The following is a 27,469-nucleotide window of genomic DNA, read 5'->3' on the forward strand; positions in this document are numbered from 1 at the left end:
AAACTGAGTTATAAACCCATGTAGTGACCCGATTGCTACTAAAAAAGATGCAACTAGTATGATGAGATCCCATTTATAGTATTTTACGTGCACAAATGAAATGTCCAGTTTCTGTATATCAATTAACTTAGTTTATTGTAACCTCCTCCTGCTCCACCACACAAACAAGTGTTTCATTATCTCGTAGGTAAACACCGTGTTTCTCTGATGCAGGCTTTGGTCAAGCAACAGCGCAGAAAGCTTTCCAAGAAGATTTGATCTTTTATTTTTTTTAAATAACGATGGGATGACAGTAAGAGATGAGAAGAAGCCATTGGATGGAAGGTAACAACTTCTGTAGACATGAGGGAACTGTTGACTGATGAAATCCACTTTTCTCTTTTCTGTCCAAGGGGAAAGGATGGAGCAAAAAAAAAAAAACTGACGTGTGAAGGCGAACAGGAGGCTGTTTACCGAGACATTTAATAACGCAGTATTTTACCCCAAAACATGAATCCTGTTTCGACATGTTAACCCCACACACATTTCCAGCATGACATTGTTCCAAATGGTAAAACATGATTAAAAAAAACCCTATATGATATATTTTTAAGTAAAAGTGACATCTGGTTTATTATTTTTGGCTTCGAAAAACTGTCTGAAGGTCTGAACACGTGTCAAACAACCCTGGTTATTGTTATGAAAGAGGTATATGTAAGAGATGACAGTCAAGCTCCACCTCCTGCTTCTCTTGTGCATGAATCACCCCTCATACATGTATTTCCGGTTGGGGTTAATCCCACCTCCTCCTGCTCCACCACACAAACAAATGTTTCATTCTCTCGTAGGTAAACACCGTGTTTCTCTCTCTGATGCAGGCTTTGGTCAAGCAACAGCGCAGAAAGCTTTCCAAGAAGAAGATTTGACCTTTTTAAAAAAAAAAAAATAACGATGGGATGACAGTAAGAGATAAGAAGAAGCCATTGGATGGAAGGTAACAACACTTGTTTTAATGGAGCTTTAAAGCAGCCTCAGCTGTGACTAGACAGTCTGTAGACATGAAGGAACTGTTGACTGATCAAATCCACTTTTCTCTTTTCTCTCCAAGGGGAAAGGATGGAGCAAAAAAATAAAAGCCAAAGTGCGAAGGCGAGCAGGAGGCGGTTTACTGAGGCAGTAATATAATGCAGGATGCCTTCATGTCGTGATGATGGAAGTGAAATGAGATCGCTTTGCTTTTGCGTTTAACAGGCTCGATTATGCGCCAGCTGCAGTGACTGAACGCGTTTTATTTTACCTGCTCGACGCCATGCTGAAATCCGATGACTGCATCCAGGCTCTGTAGCCGGCATTAGGAGGACCAGGACCCTGTTACTGGCTGTTTGTCTGCAGCACCACGGACAGCGACAATGACGCGGCTCCGCAGGAAAGCTCTGGTGGCACTTTTCCTCTTCACGCTCTTCATTTTCGGGGCCATGATGGGACTCAGGACGCTGAAGCCCAGCGATGGCTTCTCAGACCTGGCCCCCGGTATGGACTTCATCGGGGAGAGATCCGACAGGAGGCGGCTGGACGTGAAAGACGTGGTGGTGTCTCCTGGCCAGTTCCACATGGGCAGCAGTGACACCAAGGTGGTTTTCACCAAATCGGACAGAGATTACAGCATATTCTATGACGTTCACATCTTCTACTACCTGTGGTACGGCTCACCCAGCATGGACAACAAGTACATCCACTGGGATCATGTGCTGGTGCCACACTGGGACCCCAAGATTGCAGCCAGTCATGCCCAAGGAAGGCACACACCTCCAGATGATATTGCCTCAAGTTTTTACCCTGAGCTGGGACCCTACAGCTCCAGGGACCCAAAGGTGCTGGAGTCACACATGTCCCAGATAGAGGAGGCTGCAGCAGGTAATTAGGCTGTATTGTACAATGTTGACATCCCTCCAGGGCTGTAGATGGTCCCCCACATCAGAAATAGTCTACAATACACTGCAAAAAAGGTCTAAAAACAAGATAAAAACACTAAATCTGAGGGAAATGATCTTGCTGCATGGACAGATAATTTCACTTGACAGGATTTGTTAAATTAAGATCATTAAATCTAGAAATAAGCATGTTGTACGCCTAAAATAAGACATTAACTGCAAATTATTTCTTTCGTACCAAGATAAAAAAAAAAACTGTGTTTGATAATTTATCTTGTTTTAAGAGTTAATTTCTTATTTTAAGCGTTCAACTCGCTTATTTCTAGATTTAACAATCTGAATTTAAGAAATCTTGTCAAGTGAAATGATCTGTCCATGCAGCAAGATCATTTCCCTCAGATTTAGTATTTTTATCTTGTTTTTAGACATACCTTTTTTGCAGTGTAGTAGGGGACTCTAAAAGTGCAGACCTCTGCCAATGCCAAATGCACTGTCTCACAATGTTAAAAAAAAGTAAAAAAAATAATTTGTGTAATCGCCACAAGTTTTGGATCCAAGTTAAAGGAAAATGGGACCAGTAATTTTTCTGTAATCCTGCTGACAAAGAGACAAAAACAAAACAAAAATGACCTCCCCAGAAGAGGTAAAACATTTGCCATAGCTGTTATTGTTAATTTGTTAAGAGATTTGACACCCAGGGCTCTTTTACAAAAACAGAACATTTTATTTTAGAATTTAATGATGTCCATTGATGGAAAAATAACAGCTAGAAGGGTGTTTGGAGAGCACAGACCTCTGCCAAGGTCTATCTCAGAATGTTAAAGGAAGTGAAACATAATTTGTGTGTTTGCCCTGGGAATCGGATCTGTTCCAAAATGTAATGGATTCTTTCCTGGCTCATGCTACATTCTTTTTTATGAACTGAACTGAAAACTAACCCTTTTTGGTGCAGGTAAAAATAGTGAGTTTCAGTTTGTTGAAGGCTATGATCTGTTTTTTTAAATGCCACATCCAAGAATCAATCCCCCTACAAAGCAGCACTTTCACCTCCACCATCATTCATTACATTCCAACTTGATGCCTGACTGTACTCAGAGTAGACTTCCTCCCCACGCTGTGGTGTTGTAGGGGTGCTGGTGTTGTCCTGGTATCCTCCCGGGGTGGCAGACGACCACGGGGAGCCCACCGAGGACCTGGTTCCTGCTGTCATGGACGCTGCCCACAGGCACAGCATCAAGGTAACTGGTGAGACAACCGGTATGTTTTTCATTTCTGATGATTTAATGAATGAATGACTTCATAGTGACAGTTGTGTTAAAGCTGAAAACACATATCTATTTATCTTATTCCTGCAACATTTAAAACACATTATTTTTCAGGACTTTTTGGCTCCATCCATTGACCCCTGTTTCATTATAACAGCAGCAGTTTATAAGGTGCAACACAGCTAATAGGTCATGAACCTGTTTTGAAATCTCTTGTATAATTCATTACAGTCGCAGTAAACGATTCACACAGATTAAATTTTGCTTTTAACCCTCTGGAGTCTCCAAAAGCGCCATCCAGACTAGAAAACAAAGCAGCGTGGAGCCCTCCTGTAAATTTACCTCTAAAGTTCAGGCTTTAAACTCCATGAGGCCAGTTTCAGTTTGATGATGATATATCAAGTAAAACTGGAGACAAGGTCAAATATATTTTGTATAAAATGATAGAACTGGATGTAACCCTCTTATATGTTATATTTGCAACTTTTGTTCACATTTGCAACATTTAAAATTCTTTATTGAGCATGATAGTGTTTTGAAAGTAAAAAAATATTTAAAATCACATTTTATGTTGGATTAAAGGACTAAAAAAGATATGAAATGACCAAAAAAAGACACAAAATGACCAGAAAAAGACACAAAATGACCAAAAAAGACACAAAAAGACACAAAAAGACGCAAAAAAGACGCAAAAGACAAAAAAAAGACACACAATGACTTGAAAAAAGACACAAATTGACCAAAAAAAGACACAAAATGACAAAAAAAAGATACAACATGACCAATAAAAGACACAAAATGACCAAAAAAAGAAACAAAAAGACACAAAATGACCAAAAAAGACACAAAATGAGAAGACAGAATGACCAAAAAAAGCCCACAGAAGACACAAAATGACACAAAATGACCAAAAATGACACAAAATGACTTACAAAGACACGAAAAGATATGAAAAGGATTCAAAAATGGACAAAATAGACTCCATAGAGTTAAATGCTTGTGTGATGGTAACTTAAGGTACATTTTCCCCACATAAGAAAAAGTGTTCAATGCCCTTTATTCAAAATGTCTTGCAGCTGCATTGCATTCTGGTCCACTGATGCTCCTGGCATTAAAAAAAAATGGCTACCTACCCAATGGGTTCCAGTGGCATCTTCAATTTTAATGCTCTGACCTCAAAACATGACATTTACACTAATATGGAGATTGTGGATAAATGAAACTGTTCTGCTTTCAGACGCTTTTCTATCCGAGCCAATAGCTGTTTTTAAAAACATGATATGCTCAAGGGTCGATTGTCTTTTCAATTCAGCACTCCATCTTACAAAGTCATATCTGCTTTAGCACTGAGCGCGTCAGATAGCATAAAGCTGTAAGATGCTGAAGGTGCTTGAGACAGCGGTGGCAAAACAAGCTGAGCATAGACTGTAGATTCAGCATTAAGAGGACAGAAGAGCTTTCCCTCAGTCTACTTTCATGCTCCTTATATGGAAGTCTTAGACTGAGAACTGGGTCTCTCTGTGTGTCTCAGTCAGACTTACACAACAGTGTGCATCTCACAGCTGACCTCAGGGCTAATGCTCCAGTGTTTCAGTGCACCAGAGCTGCCGCTGACGAAATACAGGCTGAAGTCTGTGTTTGTGTGCAGTCGTGTGTGTGTGTTCTCTCTGCCAGGGTCATACGTGTAGATTACTTTATTCATCCCCAAAGGGAAATTCGGTTGTCACAGTAGTCCGGTATTCAAGTACAATAAAATACAAAAGAATAAAAATACTGAGGTAGAATAAATAAAAACAACAGTAGAAAAAAAAAAACACAGAATAGAACAAGGACACTTAAGAAGTTAAAAAAAGAAGATCAGTTGGTAGTTTGGCAAGATGATGGTAATGATATGATGGCAACAATGCTATAGTGATTATATAATAATAATAGTACAGTATATAATATAATATAATATGTAATAATAAATAGTAACAATAGAAAATAATAATAAATAAAATAATTATAATTATAAATAATAATACATAAAATAAAATAATAATAATAATAATGATAAAATATTATATTATTATATATTATTAAAATAAAATAATAATGATATATAATATATAATAATATATAATATAATATGCGTGGCATACCATTTGTTGTTGTGCTTTTGACGCACACAACCTTTCTGTTAATATTTATTTGCAAAATGATGCATGAAGAGAGATTGTTGTGGTAATTCCATCTGAACCAGACCACCGGTGTCATAGATTTCATTTGAGACCAACACTTATGACAGACAGAAGGACACAGTCTGATCCATAATCCCCTCCAGCCCTCCATGCTCACTAATTAAGCATAGATTGACCCTGTTTGTCCAGTGAAATGCTGATGTCAGGATGCCAGCTGAAAAGTAATATGTTGTAATGTAGTTTTGTCAGAATATAGATGGGATTTTTTGTGACTGTCCCCCCTTTAACCCATTTAAGCCGGGAAAGCATTACCGCATTTCTACCATTAAAACCGGGGCGCTGTTGCGTTATTCTACCATTAAAGCCGGGAAAGTGGATACATCGTTTTGTAGTATTTGTAGTTTTTGTAGTTTTTTTCACCTATTTTCGGTCTCTTGGACAATGAAATGCATCAGAATACGAATACTTATACACAGAATACTTATACGTGGGAGTGTCGCAATGCAACATGGGACTTTTTCAGAAATCATGGCGGAAGACGAGTATAGCGGAGGGAGCTCAGATATAACAGCTAAAAGCTCTCAAATACTTTTTCATTTTTCATTTCTATCTGCTACAGAGGCTAAAAAATCTATTATTTAGTATGAAGCGTTGACACTTGAATTTCCAGAAAAACTTCAAGTTTTAGGGGGTTATTTTAAAATCGCCCAGAGGTTTTACAGGCATTTTTCCAGGCGTTTTAGGCCTAAATGGGTTAAAACGCCCCCATAGTTTGTTTCTACAACCCATATTTACATTTGAGAAAGTCGTCCTCCAAAATATGACCCCATGTGTTGTTTATACCTCATTAAAACCATAGAATGTATATAAATAATGGACGTACACTCAAAAAAAGGAAATCTCACTGTTGTTAGCTATAAAACATAGTATTATGTTTGAATTACTCAAGAACCACAAGTTTTTAATGTTAACTTAAGTTAGTTGTATTGGTTGAAAGCAAAAATATGCAATGTCAGGTTTACTTGGCTGTGTTAGTTACCCCTACTCAACTCTGTCATGTAAAAATGAAATAAAACCGAAAGCAGTAGTAGCTAGTTTGTCCCTTTGAGGACACCACTCATCCCCTCTAATCTCGTTCAAAATCACGCGAGTTTTTATTACATCCGCCATTATCCTGTTGATTGCACATGGAGAAACACACCCTGGACACATCCACAGCCATCCTCCAAATAGAGGTAAGTAAAAACATTTTTCCTGCCAGTAAGTCACGGCATTTTACTGCAAGTAAGTCATGGCACCAATAGGCTAAGTTACCACATCGGTTTACCATTTAGCTCCGTTAGCTCCGTTAGCGTCGTTAGCGTCGTTAGCGCGGCTACATTCGAAAGCGAGCGGCTTCTTTATTAAGCAATATGAGCAGCTCTGTGTACATACACATATATATATATTACTGTATACTAGTATGTGTGAAAACGGCAACTGTGGCTGCATCTAGGCAGTTTGCAAATCAATTATTCTTAGTGTATCCCCTACCACTATATTAGCCCCCCCCCCCCCCCCCCCCCCCCCCGCCCTCCTTGAAGATCAAGTTTATTTTATTAAGAGAAGCCATTTAAGGTAACCTTTCCTATAGCACAGGTCTATATCTTGTCCTTTTATCGAACAAACTAACTAGCCTTGTGTTATTTAGCTTATTTATCATGTCATTTTTGTCCCCTCATGGTTGGTGAGTAGCCTACATTTCTCGTCTGCTCTCTGTATTGCGCGCAGCGGAGTTCTGCCCCGATGCGCCAACGCACATGCAATTTCCCATTAATTACAAGGACTGTGTCGGCCCGCTAGTCTAATCTGCTGCGCTAACGTCACATTTCAAGCTACTTAAAGTACATTTACACTTATATAAATGTATATAAAGTTCCACTGCGTTGTGTTGCCGTTGCTCAGCAGAGTGTCTGTGACCCGCCAGTCAGTCTAAACACCGACCCCCCTCCCCGTCCTCCTCCAAGACATGAGGCGCATTCACCCTCACTGAATATACCGAGCTGGTTTACCAAGGTCCAAACACACTGTTGCATATGCCGTTTGGTAGCCGCGAGCTAACATTATCTTACAATTAATGTTGCTTTGATCACAACAAGCTAAACTGTGAGTAATGATCTAATTACTTCCTGTTGCTAAACACATATCTCCTGACTTTGAAAATCTAATGTGATGTGTTTGCTCTCATTTTACTCTCAAAGTGCACAACATTGATGCATTTTACTTAAAAATTTACAAATTTTTCTCCCGCAGGGGCATGCACGTTGGAAAATATGTGATCGATTCTAATATCACTTTCTTTTTTTCAACAGATATGAATGTGGTCTTGTAAAGACTGTGGGACAACTGTATCAACAAGAGTCCATCTACTAAAACACTACAGGTTAGCTCATGGCAATTTTGGCCGCAGGTACCCATACCCATGCACTTATTCTGATTGTCCGTGTGTATTCAAAACTTGGAATGCTCTTCATAGTCATTTAAGCAGGTCACATATTAATCAAAGTGTTGGAAAATGTGTTACTTCAGCTACATTTAACTGTCAGTTGTGTACAAGCACCTGCATAGGATCAGCACAAGAGTATTTTAGTCACATATATAACCATCTCAAGAGCCATGAAACGGTGAATTGTATGTTTCAGGGCTGCTGTTTCCAGACAAATATTTATGGTACTTTCAAGTCCCACAGAAATAGAAAACACACTCCATATTCTCTTCAAGATTTTAAAGTAGGTATTGTAAACACTAGTGAAGCAGAACATTTAGCAGAAGGTGACATTGGTAATTCAGCTCATAGTGGGGAGTGTGATGTTGATTCTGATAGTGATATAGAAACTGAAACAAAAGAACAACATTTATCTAAGACTATAGAACTGAAATTAGCATCTCTTTTACTAAAACTTGAAAACTATTTCCATGTTCCACGCACAGCAATAGATGAACTGCTTGCTGAATTGCATTATTTGATAGGATCTGCGTCTGTGCCCATATCAAACGAAGCAATCCAAGAAACATTGACAAATCACAATATCTCTGTGGACCAGATAGTAATTAAAGAATTGACCACTGCATTATCTTCATGTAATCCTTTGTTAAAAGGTATAGAAAAGGATGGCCCACTAGCCACAGCTCATAAACGCAGCAAGTATTATAAAGAAAATTTTGATATAATCGATCCAGTAGAGTACATACTTGACGCAAAAACAAGACGAACCTTCCAGTATATTCCTGTTCTGAAAACCTTAGAGCAGTTACTCAAACAGAAAGATATACTTCGTAAAGTTGTTGATAGTCATTCAGACCAGCATTCTGTACATGGGGAGTATAGATGTTATCAAGATGGTTGTCACTTTAAAAATAATGAGTTTCTTGCAGGTGAGGAATTAAGACTGTCGTTGTGCCTTTACATAGATGACTTCGAGATCTGTAACCCTCTAGGGACGTCGCGAAAAAAACATAAACTTTGTGGGGTTTATTGGATTTTAGGGAATTTGCTGCCAGTTTGTCAGTCATCATTGAACTCAATTTATCTTGCATTACTTTGTAAAAGTGAAGATGTAAAAACATTTGGCTATAAAAAAATATTTGAGCCCTTTCTGCATGATATTGTTAAATTAGAGCAACAGGGGGTTTTCATTGATCATCTAGGAACATTCATCAGAGGTACTGTTCAGTGTGTAGTCGCTGATAACCTTGGAGCTCATGGATTAGCTGGATTTGTGGAGAGTTTTTCTGGAGATTTTGTCTGTCGGTTTTGTACTGCTACACGCAGTGAAATTCAGTCACAGGAGGTCAAAGAGGGTGGCTTCATTCTCAGAACTAAAGAGCTTCATCATACACATGTAGCAAGTGCATGTGAACAAGGTAAACCCTGTTTTGGAGTCAAAACTACATGTGCTTTAGCTGAGAGCCTTTCGTTCTTTGAGGTTACGGCAGGTTTCCCCCCAGATCTTGCTCATGACCTTTTTGAGGGGATAGTACCCATTGAACTTGCTCAGTGCTTTGGATTGTTGTTAGCCAAGAAGTACTTCACTTTTGATGGTTTAAATGAACTAATTCAGGCTTTCCCATACAAGTGGGGGGATAAAACAAACCGTCCTCAAATATTGCCACGTGCTTTCCAAAGAAAAAAAAATATTGGTGGCAACTCACATGAGAACTGGTGTCTATTAAGACTACTACCACTGATTGTTGGAAAACTAATTCCAGAAGATGAACCAGCTTGGCAGCTTATATTAGATTTGAAGGATATTGTTGATCTGGTTGTTTGCCCTGTACATACAAATGAGTCAATTGCATACTTGGAGACTAAAATATCAGAGCACAGATACAAGTATTGCACACTTTTCCCAGAAAGAAAAATTCTACCAAAACAACACTACCTGGAACACTATCCAGCTCTGATCCTCCTCTTTGGTCCACTAGTTTCTTTCTGGACTCTGAGGTTTGAGTCGAAGCACAGTTATTTTAAACAAGTTGTGAGGCATACCAACTGTTTTAAAAACATAACATTGTCTTTGGCCACTAAACATCAGCTCATGAATGGCCATAGTATGTTTTCATCAAGCTGTGAAAAAAACTCTCTCGAGGTTACACGAGTCTCAACAGTCCCTCTTGATGTCCTTAAAGAAGAGGTAGCAGTTAGCCTCCATCAGAAGTACCCTGATCTTACTGTTGTTAATCTAGCACAGAATGTATCTGCTGATGGCATCAACTTCAGAAGTGGCATGATAATAGTGCATGGATTTGTTGGTGGACTGCCAGACTTTGCCGAAATTGTGCAGATGTGTGTTTTAAAAGATGGGCTTGCCTTCATAGTAAAAAAATTAAGCTCATGGTACAGAGAACACTACAGATCCTTCGAGTTGGATCCTTCTCCAAGGGATGTTTGTGTGATTGAACTGAGTCAACTTGTGGATCGTTACCCCCTCTGTGATTACAAAGTTGGCACTCTCCGGATGGTTACTTTGAAAAGATACATACATTCTTCAGGTAATAAAGTAGTAGTAGTTTTTCTGACTAACACAAACTTACACAATATGTTTAGATACCTTTTTTTTCTCCTCTGTACATCCACTGGTTCTTTTGATGCTGGTTAGAATCTCGTGTAGCTTGGCATACCTCTGTCAAAGTGAAAAATCAAATCTCACAGTTTAAAAGTTGTCTTATATATAAAGTGAATTGTGTGTATTTGAAATACATTTTAATTTAGAAATTGCAAGGGTTGAGAAAGATCTACCTGATCAGTGTTTAATGAAACCTTTTAGCTCTTGGTTGATTTAGTTGGACAGTAGTGGAGACAGAACAAAGCCTTTTATTTTTTATTCATATAGTGCAACACAGGGTAACAAACTTGGTTTACTCACTCTTATGACTTAGCCTACTTTGTAAAGATGTCACAATAACCTGTTTGTAGTGGTGCTCTGCTCTGTTTTATACTAATTTTCTTTCTCTTTCAGAGTAGGAGTCTGATTTAAAGGTACACACGATGTCTACTCCAGCAAAGCTTCGGATTGTCCTTGGAGCAGATAACTGTGTGAAGCTCACTTTGACCTCTGGAATCCCGGACTCTGTGGACAGTCTTAAATTTGAGATTCAAAAACAGTGTGGAATTGAAGGAGAGTTCAGACTGCAGTACATGGACAATGATTTTGACCAGTTTATGAACCTTACTTCAACAACAGATATCCAAGACAAAGGAACAGTAAAAGTGATTGTACCAAGTGAGCAGTCAACACAGGCACCCAGTCATATGCCATTCACACCTTTTCAGGGGATGGATGATTCCTCTGCAGACACTGACATACTTTCATCCTCTGAGTCAACCACTTCAACCTCATCTCCAACCTCGTCACTAAGAAGCCAAGGCTGGCCACGCAGCTTCCCTGTTCCTCCGTTCTCCTATGAAGTTGAGATGCAACTGTCAGAGGCAAACCAGCAATTCCTTGCTGAAGGCAAGCGTATGAACCCTAGTTTCAAAGTCAGGTCAGACATTTTACAGGCCTTGGCTTCTGAAATAATGAAATACACAACAGGATACCCTACCTCTGCACAATTAGATGATGTTGCTGAAGCTTTGATCAGAAAACATCCATGCTTAAAGGAACAGGGCTCTGCTACTGGATACTACGGTTGGAAAATCAGCTTGAAATTCAAAATGGGCAACTACCGTACTAAGCTTAGGAGCTTAGGATGCCCAGAAATTAGCATTAACTCCATGAGAAACAGACAGCCTAGTAACTTGTCAAGTCCTAACCAAGTTAAGAAACCCAGGCGAGCCGAGGTAAATTTCTGCCCTCAATATCCAGTTGGAGAAGACAGAGAGAGTCTTGAGAAGGAACGCATGGAACTGCTATCTGAGATCAAGAAAAGGAACAACCATCAGGTGATAAAAGAGAAAATGGAGAAAACCTTTGCTCATCGGCGGTATGAAGTGGTTCAAAGCATGCCCTTCATCGCAGAATTCAAAAGTAGATGGCCGGCTCTTTTTACAGAACATGAGGCAAGTCTTGAATTTGCAGGTCAAAAGTAAATTGTCTTTGTTTAATGTACAGAAATGGCCTATGTGGTATAGTTTAGGTTTAAGTATAATTTTATTTGTAACAATTAAGATAGGTCTGTGTGTAGGTTTTCTTTTCAAATTCTTGCTCATTTGTCACTAATCAGGAGAAGATATGAGAGGGGATTAATTCATCCTTAGAGCCCCTGCTTGAGGGGACAGGACCATCTCATGCAAACCTAACCCAAATCTAGAGTTTTAGAGTTCCTTAAAGAAGTATCACAACTTTAATATTTCTGGTAATTGGTCAAAAATATTTTTGACATTTGATTTTGTACTTATTGCCTAGTTCTGAGTAAACTTTAAAGCTAGATTCTGCATAAAGTACCTAAACCTGTTTCGAATTATATATTTGTAAATTTTAAGTTGTGTGTTAATCTTCTGTACTTTGTGTTTTTTGTCTTGTTGAAACATGTACCTAGGTAAGCGCTGAGTTCATGCGGATAACCACCATCCCACTCATCCCAAAGTTTATGTCGCAGCTGGACCACTACTATGACAAGTTGACTAGAGTGCTCCGAAAGAAAGGAGGAGCAGCAGGTCGCAGAATAACAGACATTATGGCTGTTATTGACCAGGTGTGTGTATAATTACCTGCGACACACACACTCACACTTTTATTTGCTCTGCCCTTGTTGCTTACTGGCAAGTGCACCTGTAGTTAACTATTTTATGAATGTCTGAGTGACCTCTGCATGAAGACCGGCTGGCCAACTGATATCTGATGTCAGTGACTTGTTTATACAGTGTATTTCTTGTTGTGTTTCCAGAACGACTCCATCGAAACAAGGAGAGCTTGCAGCCTCCAAGCAGTAGCTTTGTATCTCAATGAAGACCCCAAAGAGCTAGTGAAGGAATACGGAGTATGTGTTATCAGTTGTTTTAAAGTGATTTTTCATTCAACATTGAACACAGCGCTAAATATGCTCTCATAAATGTTTTTATGTACCTATTTTTATTTAACTGACTTCACTTACTAGTGGAGTCAGTTATCAAGGTGAATATAGAGGGTGTGCGTTTACGTCACGTTTCGCTCGGCAACGCTCCTTTTATTCGGACTGAGTGGCAAATCAAACATCCCTCAACGTGGTGAAGGACTTCTGAGTACCGTGACGTCCTGTGCATACCCTCTATTAAAATGGTGCAAATTTCATGTGAATGTGCTTTCAGTGGGAGATTTTTTTAATTAAATTATGTTCTTTTTTGTCTGATTTTTAGAGTGAGACACCTGATGAAACCCAGAGAGAATTGGACCGGACGGTCATCGGCATCTATGTGATAAAACATCCAAGTGCAGAACTTCCAGAAGATGTGGGCATCATCGTTGAAGGTGTACAGGTGCTCTCTGAAATCAAAGATGTCGCCACTGCTTGTGCCTTACTGTTCGGTACCATCTACGACCTGAACCTGAGCTATCCAACTGACCTCAGGTACACGTTTGAATTCATTCAAAAGATCCTGATGGAGCTTGATACACACAGGCTTTCAACCAAAATCCAGGTACTCAAAAACAAACTGCTGGAATGAATGCATGAAGCTGTGACAGTGTTGTGACCTGGAGGCTATTTATTACAAATCCGTGTATCATTCGTTCTTTCCATTTTCAATTGGCAATCAAAAATCAAATAATAAAAAATGTACTGTTTTTTTTATTATAACACAAAAAACGAACAAAATGCTTGTTTTTTTCATATTTCAATCTTAGGCTCAGATCAAAAATAGGAAATGGAAAAACGGGCACCAGGACTGAATTTGATTTTAATATTAAATTGGTCTAGTTAACGTGACCAGGAAGTTTGACTGTGGTCCAGTGAGACGTCATTCGCTTCTCAGTAGTCAAACCAGTACATAATGTAGTGACCCATATTGTGATATTTATGGTAAATTCATTGAAATTGCTCAGAGCGAGCTGAGCAGAGAGGAGATGAAGTGTTAGCTTTACATGAACACACCACAGTGAACAGTTCGGTGAATACCATGCAATTAATTTTTATTTCCATATTTATCTGGTTTTTGGCCAGGTTGTGTAACACTTTATTCTGAAAACTGAAAACCGCACGTCGACACAACAAATACATTTTCGGCCCGACACAATTTAATTATTTGACGTGGTGTGTTCATGTAAAGCTAACACTTCATCTCCTCTCTGCTGGTAAGAGTTTTATACTGAAAAAAGGTGAGAAAGAATGACCGTAAAGTGTTTATCCTTCATGTCAGCTCGCTTTGAGCAGTTTCAATGAATTTACCATAAATATCACAATACGGGTCAATACATTATGTAGGGGCGGCTGGTTTGACTACGGAGAAGCGAATGGCGTCTCACTGGACCACAGTCAAACTTCCTGGTGAAGTAAACCAGACTAATTAAATATTAAAATCAAATTCAGTCCTGGTTCCCGTTTTTCCATTTCCTATTTTTGATCTGAGCCAAAGATTGAAATATGAAAAAACAAGCATTTTTTATTTTATTTTATAATGGACAACAAATGACAAAAGAACCAATTTTTCAATATTTGATTTTGATTACCAATTGAAAATGGAAGGAACGAACGATACACGGATTATTGCGCTGAAATGGTTTTGTTATTTTGACTACTTCAGCTATAGTTTTGACTTACTGTTAACATTTGTATTTGTATTATTGTAGCAACATTTTGTATTTTCTTACTGTTACTGTTGTGCCTGAAAGGTAGAAGTTTCAAATGGGACTCTAAAGCAGTGGTTTCAAACTATTGACCAGGGACCAAATACTGCTTGTTGCTGATGTAAAGATTGTTTGAGCGTTCTTCTTGTCATGATTTTTCTGTGACATGATTATGTGTCATTGTGTTATGATTGTCAAATTACATGTACAGCAGTTTCAGTTGTTATAAACTGCCTCTCTCAGCCCTAAAAGATTCTGGCAACCTCATGTGACCCCTGCCCAAGAGGCATAGCCCTTGCCATGGCTGGAGCTAAGAGTTTGAATTTATTTGCAATATGTTTATTGAAATTAAAAAATGGCACTTTACAATGTTATGTTAAAATGTTGATATGGGTGCTCTTTAAATCTCAGCTAATAATACATTAAACTATTTGGTAAACATGTAATGTTCATACATGTGCAAGTACAAGCATTTTTATGCCAAGTGTTCAAAAGTGTTTTTGTATAACAGGCTGCTTTGAGTGGTTAATAAAAGTGCTGTTTGGAGAAAAGTTGTGATTATTTCCCCCTCTGTTAACAGCTTTTTTCTATTTTTATCATTTTAATTGAACAAATTAAACTCAATTAAGACTAACTTAACCACATCAAGTTACTCTGACTCAATAACCATGTATTGCAGTAATGTATATCCAGTTCATTCGCTGAACTTAACCATATGAAATAAGTTTAATTTAGACTTCATGCATAAAAAGAAAGTAACCCAGTTAAGTTGAAGTCACTTAAGTCACTGTTGTACAGTATACTTCAATATATTGAGTAAGTGGTATGAAAACAGGTTTATTAACATCTACTTAACAAAGTTACGTGGAACCACTTGAAACAACATTTTTAAGTAAATCCAACAATTTTTTTTTTTGAGTGTAGTCACCGTGACGTCACCCGTTGGTTTGTGGCCCGTTGGAAGCATCAAGTTCAGCGTGACACTCGTCACCATTTTGCGTCTCCATCTTGTTTCCGATACGGGGAGCAGACCATATCTGGACTGTGGAGGAGTGACTACAGCCTCTCTACACCTCAACCTGACTGAGAGAAGCTGCTGCTAATTCATGTTAGCATTAACTGGGATGTTAGTTTTGGCTAGCAACAAATAAAAACAAAATGTTTGTTACTTACCTCAGAAAACTGAGCAGCAACTCCTTTGTTCGCATTGTTCTGATTCTCTCCTGGTGACAGCTAGCCTTGTTTGCTTTATCATACGATTCTTTATCTTCTCTTTTCTTGTAAATGGGGCCATTATTTGAACTATTGACATCAAATTGTCTTGAAGAATTTTTTTTATTAGAGTTGTTGTCCTAAAAAAAATTCTGAGGTAATAAATCAAGTGAGAAGTTTTCTCATTTTGCACTGAAAGGAATAGACAGAATTTTTTTGCAGCCAAACTTAGTGCCCCCTGCTGGGATTTTCGGTAGAATGCAGCACTTCCTGGTTTGCCTCCTTGCTCGTTCGGAGTTAGTGGCACCCTCTAGTGGCCGTAGTAATGATGAATGATGCTGATGGGAGTATAAAGCACCAAAATTGCAGTTAGGGCAGTGTGTTTGCGTACCATGTGAAAACAAAACTGACCATGTTATTAGAAGAAGCAGCACGTGATGCACGGAACTATGTCACTTCCATTAGTCACTTTGTCCTCGTAACTACATCACTTACAGCATTAACATGCATTTAGTTGACTCTTTAAACTGTATTTTATATCCCCTAACCAGGAACCTTTTTGCCCTAACCTTAGAGAAGTAGTTTTGCAACCTAAATGAATTTCAACTTTTTCACAACTGTAAATGTTTTGTTTCTGTATAATGACTTGTGATCTCCTGTAAACAGTAGGGGTGCTACTTTTTGAAACTCTCCCGTGTATTTGAGGTTAGGAACAAACAAAACATGTGGTTTCATGGTTTGGAGGCTTTGTTGTATTTTTGTTTTACCATTCATCTTGTATGAAACATGAAAGCTACTTCTATTTATTTTTTTAACCAAAACTTCATTGTTTTGGTTCAGTCTGCTTTCAGCAACAACAAAAAAATCTCATAAAGCACCAAATGGCAGAAAGAGGAAATTGGCAAGTATAGGTGATTTACAAAGTGGAGCATCCATCCATTTTCTTCCACTTCTCTTCGGCCAGGTTGCAGGGGCTAAACAAGGCATTCCTTGCTAACATTTAAAAAAATTAAAACTACCCCATGGTTTGAAGATATAAATTCATACCAAAGATTCAGAGGAAGTCTGACAAAAAACTGTTTTAATATTATATTAAACTTGTAATTAGCAGTTCCTTACTCTGTATACATACAATCTCACAGAACGACTCCCAAAACTCTCTCATATAATTTTTTAAATGGTGTAGGAGGCTGAGGGGCACCGTATAATAGCTCTTTAAAGCATCGAGCTGTTATTATGAAATGACAAATTAAAATTACATAATTGTCAAATAATGAATAAGAAAGTGTTCATTTGACTTTGTGCCTGTGTTTCTTCTGCACTGTAAAAAAAAAAAACCTGTTGTTTTTACGGTAAAAAAACGGCAGCTGTGGTTGCCAGAACTTTACCGTAATAAATGCAGTGCAACTTTTCTAATATTACATAAAATTCCATCAAAAGAAACGCTTTTTTGCCATATAATTGACAAGAAAATACTATATAAATGCAGTATGAATTAAAGATTTTACCATTAAATATTACAGTATATTTCTGTTAGAGATATGGTGTTTAGTACATTTAACAGTTAGAAAAAGTATTTTTACAAAAAATGAATGCAAAAATTACAGTGATGCTTGTATATATATTACAGTATTGTTGGTTACAAACACGGTGCCAGTGTATTTTACAGTAGAGTAATGTATTTTTTATTTATTTTATTTTTTTAAACTACACTAAACTGTAAAAAAAATACTGTTTTGGCTGATATATACATTTTCGGTGTTTCATTGTTACTGAAACTGAATTAACCCATTTATCATTTTACGGTCTTTTACTGTCATGGTTTAGCAGTTTTTCACCGTAAAATATAAAAAAAAATTTTTTTACGGTGTTTGGATTTATTTGATATAAAGCATCACAGATTAGATTGAAGGTAAATATGGCTGTGTTGTGTGCACATTGACATGATAAATTAAATTTGGTGCGAGGCTTTTCTTCTTGAATCCTGAAAATGACAAAAAGTGTACCAAGAATAACCGGAAATAATCTGCAGTTTACATAACTAGCTGATATAATGTGGCATACAGCAACATGATGATATAACAGAGCTTCTCTTAGTGTTTGTCATTAACTGTAGAAAAGCTAAACATCGGTGAAAAGTTGAGGAGGCTTGCTGTTGCTGCAGCAACTATTCACCTGAGGCTTGGAATGCAAATATTAGAGTCTGTCGGCAGCACACAACATGAGAGGATCTGCTCAAACAAAGCACTTTTCATCCACACCCAGTCGTGGTTTATTCAGCCGAACAGGAACAGATTGAGCAGCGTCTTACCTCGCTGGCCTTTCATGATTTCCAACCAGTCGAGACAGCTGACAAGCCCGAGCCCGGGCGCCAAACACTGCCGTGTTACCATGGAAACTGTTTAGGAAGACCTTGCAGCCTCTTTTGAAAGATGGAGTGGGCGTTGAGCGCTCAGTGTTTATGGCTCGACAGCTCTGTCAATGCTTTACTGTTTGCTACTGAGCTGCAGTGGACCCTTTTCTCCCTTTGTGACTGAAGCAAAAAAGCGTCCATAGTTGTTCCTGGACGACACAGGGCATCAATCATTCAGCTTTCAGCTCCTGACAAAGAACAAAACACAATGTTCTCTGTCAAAATATACTCATACCTCCAGCTTTGGTGATTTTTAAAATTTAGATCTTCTAAAAAAAATTCTGCTGCATGTGACCTGAAATTCCCTCTGGATCACATCATTTTAAAAAAGAGGGTAACACTTTACAATAACCCTCATTTATAAGTGGTAAACAGATAGTTTATTAATCTTTATTCATAATTTATATTAAAAATATAATAATATAATAAACCATATATAGGCCATTTAGAATGGTAAATACATAATTAGTAATGTTACTAACTATACACTTAAACTAACTACATAATTTATAAATGGTTAATAGATGGTATATTAACCCTCTGGAGTCTCCAAAAGTGCCAATGAATGGCTTCAAACCCAAAAAAGAAAAAAAAAATTAAAACAGAAATGACAAAAAAAGACACAAAATGACCAAAAAAAGACACGAAATAACTGAAAAAGACACAACAACAGACACAACATTACCAAAAAAGACACACAAATGACAAAAGAGACACATAATAACTAAAAAAGACACAACAACAGACACAAAATTACCAAAAAAGACAGAAAAAGACACAAATGACCAAAAAAGAAATGAATTACAAAGACACGAAAAGGATTCAAAAATGGACAAAATAGACCAAGACTCCATAGAGTTCATGTAAGTTTATAGTTCCTTTACCATTAACAAACAATTAAATTATAATTAATAGTTTATCAATAGTTTTAGTTGCACTCATTTTAACATTTTTGAACGTGATTTTGAAATGATTCATATACCTTTAAGAAATTGGTTGAAAACATTTAAATATTAAATATGTATAGCACTTTGTAAATGGTTAACAATTGGTCTATAAACCATCTATAAACGTTGCTTAGTTGGTTATTGTAAAGTGTTACCAAAAAGAGTTCTGTTTGGTTTAATTATTACTGAGAAATAGTTTAAAAGCATTTCTGAGATACTCGGGTCAGTGGAATAGATGTCATGCTGCTTCACCTGAATGTGTTGACAGATGAGATGACAATACAGGACAAGCCTGTGGGGATCGTGAGCATCTGCTTCTCTTGTTCCCTCCTCCTCCTCCTCCTCCTCTTCCCTCTCAGCTCCATTTTCCAGAAATCCTCAGCATCCTGCGGGCTAAACTTAGCTTCTGCCTGCTATTCTGTCTCCTTCTATCTTTATACAAAAGGAAAAGGACACTGTTTGCCTGCGTGTTTCCTTTTGGATGGCTCTTGGACCAAGGTGCCTCTCCAGTGGGAAGATTATTTTTATACCATATGTCAGCGGTTCCCAAACTTTTTTAGCCGCGCACTCCCTTCTATGTCCCAACCGGGTTAACGCACCCCCAATCACCCACACCTTCAAAACAAAACAAAAAAATGCAATAAGCTTTTTTATAGCCATATTAAAGGCGGCATGTTTAATCATGCTCAAATGACCAGAACACACATTTAATAAAATAATCACCATCACAACAATGAGCTCTCGCATTTGAATTCATCTGAAACACAGTTTCAATATAATGCAACAAAGTTATGCACAAGCTTCCACTTTTATGAGCAACGAGGATGATGACAGGCTCAGGATCAGAGGCAGAAAGAAAATAGCACATAAGTTGGGAAAATGTTATACTATTTTGAGCTGCATTGAACAGAAATTGCAGAATTAATTAAATGACTGTGAAGCTAACACAACCCCGTCATCATAAGGTTGCAAAAATGGAAGAAGATAACTTCTACGCCTCATTTTAAGATGAAGTGCATTTTGAATAGCTTTGATATTACAGTTTTTTGATTTTACATTTTACAAAGGAAATGTTTAATTACACGTCTTTATTGTGTGTGTGTGTGTGTGTGTGTGTGTGTGTGTGGGGGGGGGGAATGTAACTGTGTAATTTTTCATCTTGCGCACCCCCTAGCAGCAGCCCGCGCACCCCCTGGGGGCACCACACTTTGGGAATCCCTGCCATATGTGAAGCAAACCAGCTACTTTTATTGTTTTATTGCACTTGATTGAATTGGCGTTATCATTTGTGAGCCTATAATAGGTTCAGATCGTTATCATCTATTCATATGGTTGATCACTGATACGAACACAAGAGGACTACGGTGACTTTAACTCCTTTATATGTTTATTGTTAGGCAGGGACCAGTAATGGCTGTAGTAATTATGACAGTAGTTTATGATGTAGTATTAAGAGTGACAAAGTCCGTGTTTGGAGGAGGTCAGAGTGGACTTTCACCCAGGCGCTGGCTTTCTGCTGTCAAATGGGACACAAATAGCTGTGACTTATTGTAATTTCTATGTTAACTCATGTAACATACTTAATTTATGTTATGTTGTGCTACATTACATTAACCCTTTGACGCACAACATAAAAACACCTTCGATTGCACAACATGGGACCAAATTGACCCGCATTCATTTCCCATGTTATTTCATGCTGCTGTGTGTTTTTTTTTTTTATCTTTTTTTTATTACCACAGATCATTATATCCATTTTCCCTTTCATACTTTATGAAGAAAAATATTTTTTGTATTATTACATCAAGTTTACACACACGGGTCAAAAATGACCTTGTGCATTAGAAGCGTAGTGATACAGAAAGTGATTCACTAAATTAACAATTTGAGTATATGTGTTTGTCTTATTTTTAAGGTTTAACTTAAAAAGAGTTGTTAGAACCACCAGATTACATTGGAAAATCACATATTTTAACATTTGAAACTTATTAGAGCCACCAAATAATAATTTCCATTGGAAAAACACCAGTTTAACAAAATAGGATAGTTAATACTTGTGTCTTCTTTGTCAGGTTTTAAATTGGTGATTGGTGAATTAATGACAACATATAAACACCTTCTAATGCACAACATGGGTCAAAAATGACCTTGTAATATTAGGATGTATGATGATCAAAAACAAATTATTTGAGGAAATGCTGCAATACTGAATGATGAAATTAATTTATTGCAAAGATATAGAATATAAAAACTTAGTTGGGTCACTTAAGACCCATGTTGTGCATCAAAGGGTTAAGTGACGTTATGTTACAAATTTACCTACTTTAACCCTAACCATAATATTTCCCAAATGTAACTATGTAGTTATGAACCTAACTGTTTTATGATATTGAATATGCACCCTTTAGCCTTCTGGTAGGTGCCCACCTACCAGAAGGCTACCCACCAAGCATTACATTACATTACATGTCATTTAGCTGACACTTTTCTCCAAAGCGACTTACAATAAGTGCATTCAACCCTGATGGTATATATACTGTTAGGAGGTTAATTTATAAAATTTCATAATCACTTTAAATGTATCATGTTTTTTATGTTAAATCTCGACCTGAAAAGTAACTAAAGCTGTCATCATAATGTAACAGAGTAAAAGAACAATATTTCCCTCAAAAAGTAGTGAAGTAGAAGTATAAAGTAAGATACAATGGAAATACTCAAGATAAAGTACAAGTACCTCAAAACTGTTTTTGTTTTTTTAACTAGATACTCAGAAAGCTGCTTCCCTCAACACGTAACTTTATTAAAGAATATTTATTTAACAATTTATTACATTGTCAACTAATTCTGGAAGGATAAGCAGGGAAAACCAAAACGTTTTAGTAAAATAAATAGCTTAATTAACATCAATACTGTATTTTCAGTATCAGTCAATTGCTGATGATATAAATAAAGAATACATAAAAATAAAATAAACACCATTAATTTAAGTCACCTCCAGCATTGTTTTTTTTGTTTTTTCATATTATTGTTTTTAATGTAAAAATGTCATTTAGGCACATATCAGACATCAAACATTTACACAAATACTAGTAGATAGAAATATTTCTATGATTGGCCAATATCAGTCAACCAATATATAATTATATATTATATAATAATAATATATAAAATAATCTCTTATTATTATTATGAGGATTTTAATATCCAAGCCAGCTATTTTGATCTATTATGATACTTGACCTTTTAATAAAATGCTCTATTGTCCTATAAGCATTGTTTCAAAGCAGTATTAATGAGTGCTATAAACAGATTAGATTACACTAGCAGTGATAACAACTGATACAGACATTTAATGGGCTGATAACATGCAAAAAGGGTGGGCAAACACATGAATGACCATACAATAATCTAATCACCTTCAGTCAGTCTATCAGATATGGAAAATGCACATTAAGCAACAAGAACTGCACTGAACTGCAATAAAATTGAATTGTATAATATTTGTTACATTGTAACTTTCAGCACTTGTAATGCCATTTGTTTTGTTGATTTACAGTCATTTGTGAAGTGCTCTTGCTGTGTTTTCAGTGTATACTGTCATGCTGACATTAGATCTCAGGGCTGGAACACAGCCATAATCCTTCAATAATGCTCATCTAAAGAAGCAGCAGTTCCTAATAAAAGGTCAGATGAGTCAGTCCTGCAGCATTCACACACCACTGAGCAGCAGGAAAAATATGTTTCTAAAAAGCACAGAAAGGGTTTTTTATTTTTTATTTTTTTACTAGAGTTATTCTCTGTTTATTAATAGAAAAGACGTCCACTGCCTAAAAGCAGACATTTCCTCTGTTAAGAAGCACCACCACATCCATAACTCCTTTGTTGGTGCTGAGAAACAAAAGAATATGGAACATTGACATTGTTCCACATGGACATGATTGACAACATTACATACTATTGACGATCATTTGTAGTCAAAGAGTTGTCAATCATCTGTCTTCTCCACAACTGTTTGTGGTCAAAATGTTGTCAATCATACCTACTGAAGGATAAATGAAAAATCAGGAAAAAAAGACAGCAATCATCTCTTTTACTTTGTTGACCATTTCTGAACAAGCAAGGTTGGATGTTTTATGCATAATTTAATGTGTTTATCTGGTGTCCTTCTGGTTATAAATTAGGAACTCTTTTTAAAAAATTCAAATTTTTGTAGACTTTACTTCCAGACTGTCACTCTTTCTCTACTTTTTAACCCTCTGGGCCCACTCAAGTTTACTACCCTTTCAGGCCATTTGGGCTGAAAATGTCCACCTCCAAAAAAAATGCTATAAAAACTTTACAGATTAATATTTTTTTCTACTTTTTTCCTCAAAATTGTTGAATGTTTGGTAGTTTTGAGCAGGGCGGAGGTTGTTTAAAAGGTTTATGCAAAAAAAAAAAAACTAGAAAAAAATATTAATCTGTAAAGTTTTTATAGCATTTTTTTTGGAAGGTGGACATTTTCAGCCCGAATGGCCTGAAAGGGTACTTAATTAGTACACAGTGTATTATAGGCCCATGAGAAAAATTTAAATTTGAATTTCAATATATATCAAGAAAGAAATCCTTCTTCCAAAACTCCACTGTGGACTGAAAAGGTCCACAGTGGGCCCAGAGGGTTAAACAAGGGCATGACTGTGTCTGTTTCCATTTTTTATTGAGATTTCTGACTTATCGGTTTGAAAGATTTTTTATTCTGTCTCTGGCTTCACCCCAGCCCTAGGTCAATTGTGACCATTGTACCCTAAATAATTCGGTCACATACTGCAGCATTCACTATGCAAACTTGTATTGTCATGTTATTTTTTCATCAAGCCGCAGACAGTAAACAGTCATTTCAATGAGGTGAAATAGTAAACAATATATTCACCAGTCTAGAACAAGAAGCTGTAAAAAAGCTATGGTTATAAATAACTACACTGTAAAAAAAAAATGTCTGTAGATTTTAAGGTGAAAAACTGCTGAACCATGACAGTAAAAGACCGTAAAATGATAAATGGTTTAATTCAGTTTCAGTAACAATGAAACACCGTGAATGTATATATCAGCCAGAACACTATTTTTTATGTTTTATTTTATTTTTTTAAATACATGACTCCACTGTAAAATACACTGGCATCATGTTTGTAGCAAAAATATACTGTAATATATATACAAACCATCATTTTTGCATTTATTTTTTTGTAAAAATTATTTTTCTAACTGTTAAATGTACTAAAAACCTTAAAAACCTAACCTAAAAATCTTAAACAGGAAATCAACAGTGGTCATATAATTTTACCGTTATATTACAAAAAGTTGCAACCTATTTATTACAGTAAAATTCTGGCAACCACAGCTGCCGTTTTTTTACCGTAAAAATATAGATTTTTAGAAAAATAGATTTTTTTTTTTTTTACAGTGTATGTGAATTATAACGTCTTTGGCATTGAGTTATTGTTTTTTTTATGCCTGATGATGAATGAACTATTGTGAATATGTCATGTAAAATTAAAAAATTAAAAAGGTAAAACTGCTTTTGCTACTAAAGCACATATGAATGATGAAAAATTGCCTTTATGATAATAACAGCAAATTGACAGTGGGTTGATTCTCTTTCCTACAAAAGACTACGGAGGGTATCGCTATTATTTGCAATTATCACCACAAAATTGCCTCATATTATTGTTTGGCTAAAATGCAGCTATAATCATCATTATGAATGTATTGTCGTGAACTATCAAACATTCAAATATGACCACATTTGTTGGAAGCTGTGTTTGAAAACCAGAGCGGACACATGGAAAGCCTGAAACAGTAAAATTATTCGATTTCAAAAATATCCTTTGATTCATTAAATGTTGCATTTACACTGGCTGTCCAAACAAATAATACACTGGAATAATGAACAACTGACTACTCAGTTTGACATTAACTGCATAACCCTTTATTTGTCAAGTTTTGTGTAATTAGTTTGTGCTTTTAAGATATTTTTGTTAACATCTGTGTCCAAATGTGTTTTGCACAGGTGGCCTTTCACATACAGCCATACAAAGGACGGACGGACCAGAGCATGCATGACAACATCAGATACATAATTGACAAGTAAGTTGTTGTTTTATGCTTTCACCTTGCCACTTGTTTTCTTTCTCTGACCCAAAGGATCGAGCTCTGCTTTCCACATCTGAGGTTAGAAGTCTGCCAGTGTGGTGAAACATGAAACCTAGAAAGGGAAGACAAGGAAAAAGGTAGTTAAATATAGATGTGTCCCCTGTGATCCTGCTGTAATGGATCAGAAGGTAGCTTTTTCTCTGAGTTTGACCGCTCCTGAATGTGTGTCAAAGAGAACCCCTCCGTCTCCTAGCATTTGATTATATTCAGCTTTTAGAATAGAATAGAATAGAATAGAATAGAATGCCTTCATTGTCACTATACGCATGTACAATGAGATTTGAAAGCCGACTCCAAAAAGCAGTTCGACAATAAATAAAATGTATATGAAATATAAAAATATACAATCTAAACATAAACAAACATAGGCAAGTAAATGTAAAGAAAAATATATATGATATAATTAGGGCCGGGACTCGATTAAAAAAAATAATCTAAGGCTTTGTAATTAATTAATTTAAATTAATCGCATAATATTATCGCACAACAATATTTGACCTGAGAACAGTGAGAAGTAATTTTTTTCACATGGATTTTTAGTATACTGTTGAATAATGACTGAATACATAAGCTTAAATAACAAAAATATTGTTTATTTTTGTTCAAGTCCAACAGACCAGTGCAATTTTTGCCATTAAGTGTAGCAATAGCATATTTAGAAATATAGTACATTTCAGAAATTCAGGTAGTCTATAGGTAGGTAGACCTTCTGTAAACTATAATTTTTTTTTTTTTTTAAGTAAAACACAATACTTTCAAATACATTCAGAACATTGGAAACCTTGACTATTATTATTACTTATCGATGCTTCCATCCGTTGGTTTTTTGTAACAAAATGTCCCATCATCCACGGGGCCAACCAAAGCTCTCATCAGCTTCTTCCTTCATGTTCACTGTGGTTTGTTGTTGTCTGAACTCATGAACGCTAGTTGGTGCTCCAGTATAATCGGTCCGCCTGAAACTCATCCAGTGAGAAACGTTCCGTGGTGCAAAAACTAAGTGTGATTAAAATGCGTCAATTTTTTTAATGCGTTAATTTTTGTGTAATTAATCAATCTTAATTAACGCGTTAAAGTCCCGGCCCTAGATATAATGTAAACATAGGCAAGAAAGGGAGGTATGGTGCACAGTCTTCAATTCCATTTGCCAGAAGCAGATATGATGCTATGCAGTGTTCATAAATATATTGCACGTTGAAGGACAAATTATTGCACAAGTTATTGCACATTGCCAAGTATTGTATATTTAAAAAATAAATATTGCACAGTAATAAAGTCCATATGAAAATCCGTGCATATGAGAGTTCAGGGTGGTTATTGCTTTTTCCATAACTCAGGCTAGGTGTAGAATATGTGAGCTTTAAGAGAGAGACATGTGAACGGGCTGTGAAGCTTATCAAATAGTGTTTCAAGTTGTAATATATTCAGTAGTAGTCTGATAAAAAGAAGAAGCCCATGATCTCACACTGTGACGAGGGACAGGAATAAGGAGTCTCAATGATGCCATACTTATATTGATACAACACTGGAGTGAAATCAAAGCAAAGCCTGCAGAGCCTTGAGTTGAATCTGATTTCTGGACTTTATATCGCTGCCAACATTTTCAGAAACCTACTGTGCTGACCATCTGTAAAAAATGAAACAAATATTGAAGGGATAGAAAAAGCAATGATGGTTTCAGTAAAGCATAAGTATTTTCTGAATGTCTAACACAACCTTACACAACCACTTAGCTGTATTAAAGGGGTTACATGTGGCATTTTGGCATCGGTACATTTGAAATATTAGTATAGTTGCAATAAAACAAGATCAACGATAAGAAGATTAGTTGCTTAGGCCTCTAGTCTGGGAACCCACTGACTCTGGGTCATACGGACGCATACGACAATTCAACTTAAGGAATTAAGTCCTGCAGAATCAGTGACTTCTTTTCAAATCACTTCTTAATCCTTTGATGCACAACATGGGTCTAAAGTGACACAACAGAGTTTTTATGTCCTATATCTTTGCAATAAATTATTTTCATCATTCAGTATTCCAAGTTTTCCTCAATTAGTTTGTTCTTGATCATCATACATTTTTATGTTTTCCTTTATTCATTTTTGAATAAA

At 36.6% G+C, this 27,469-nt stretch overlaps 2 protein-coding genes across 6 annotated transcripts in view; both read left to right on the top strand.

Annotated features, from left to right (window-relative positions):
* Positions 1-792: 792 nt before the first annotated feature.
* Positions 793-27,469, top strand: part of maneal (mannosidase endo-alpha like) — a 32,666-nt gene continuing 5,989 nt past the window's right edge. Inside the window, exons 1-4 of the mRNA XM_059349445.1 lie at positions 793-973; positions 1,088-1,893; positions 3,039-3,148; positions 25,216-25,292. Of these exons, the coding sequence (XP_059205428.1) occupies positions 1,389-1,893; positions 3,039-3,148; positions 25,216-25,292 (692 nt within the window). The 5' untranslated portion in view covers positions 793-973; positions 1,088-1,388. The remainder of the gene's footprint in view (positions 974-1,087; positions 1,894-3,038; positions 3,149-25,215; positions 25,293-27,469) is intronic.
* On the top strand, positions 6,531-13,650 carry LOC131984585 (sterile alpha motif domain-containing protein 3-like). Of its 5 annotated transcripts, none has more exons than XM_059349443.1 (6): positions 6,531-6,590; positions 7,707-7,777; positions 10,859-11,896; positions 12,376-12,531; positions 12,724-12,816; positions 13,172-13,650. In XM_059349443.1, the coding sequence occupies exons 3-6, from the start codon at positions 10,883-10,885 to the stop codon at positions 13,478-13,480; spliced, it is 1,572 nt and encodes a 523-aa protein (XP_059205426.1). In that variant the 5' UTR covers positions 6,531-6,590; positions 7,707-7,777; positions 10,859-10,882; the 3' UTR covers positions 13,481-13,650. The 5 variants fall into 5 exon arrangements, with proteins under 5 accessions (XP_059205426.1, XP_059205422.1, XP_059205425.1 ...); XM_059349439.1 differs by having other exon boundaries at positions 10,854-11,896; positions 13,172-13,648; XM_059349442.1 differs by having other exon boundaries at positions 6,552-6,590; positions 7,707-7,804; positions 10,854-11,896.

The sequence above is a fragment of the Centropristis striata genome, chromosome 14 (assembly GCF_030273125.1).
Source record: "Centropristis striata isolate RG_2023a ecotype Rhode Island chromosome 14, C.striata_1.0, whole genome shotgun sequence".
NCBI lineage: Eukaryota > Metazoa > Chordata > Actinopteri > Perciformes > Serranidae > Centropristis > Centropristis striata.

What these genes read in the sequence shown, in the direction of transcription:
- LOC131984585 (XM_059349443.1), top strand. Translation starts at nt 10,883, where the DNA reads ATGTCTACTCCAGCAAAGCTTCGGATTGTCCTTGGAGCAGATAACTGT. An exon ending in CTCTTTTTACAGAACATGAG is followed by an intron (nt 11,897 to 12,375) that starts GCAAGTCTTGAA and finishes ACATGTACCTAG; the next exon opens with GTAAGCGCTGAGTTCATGCG. An exon ending in TTATGGCTGTTATTGACCAG is followed by an intron (nt 12,532 to 12,723) that starts GTGTGTGTATAA and finishes TTGTGTTTCCAG; the next exon opens with AACGACTCCATCGAAACAAG.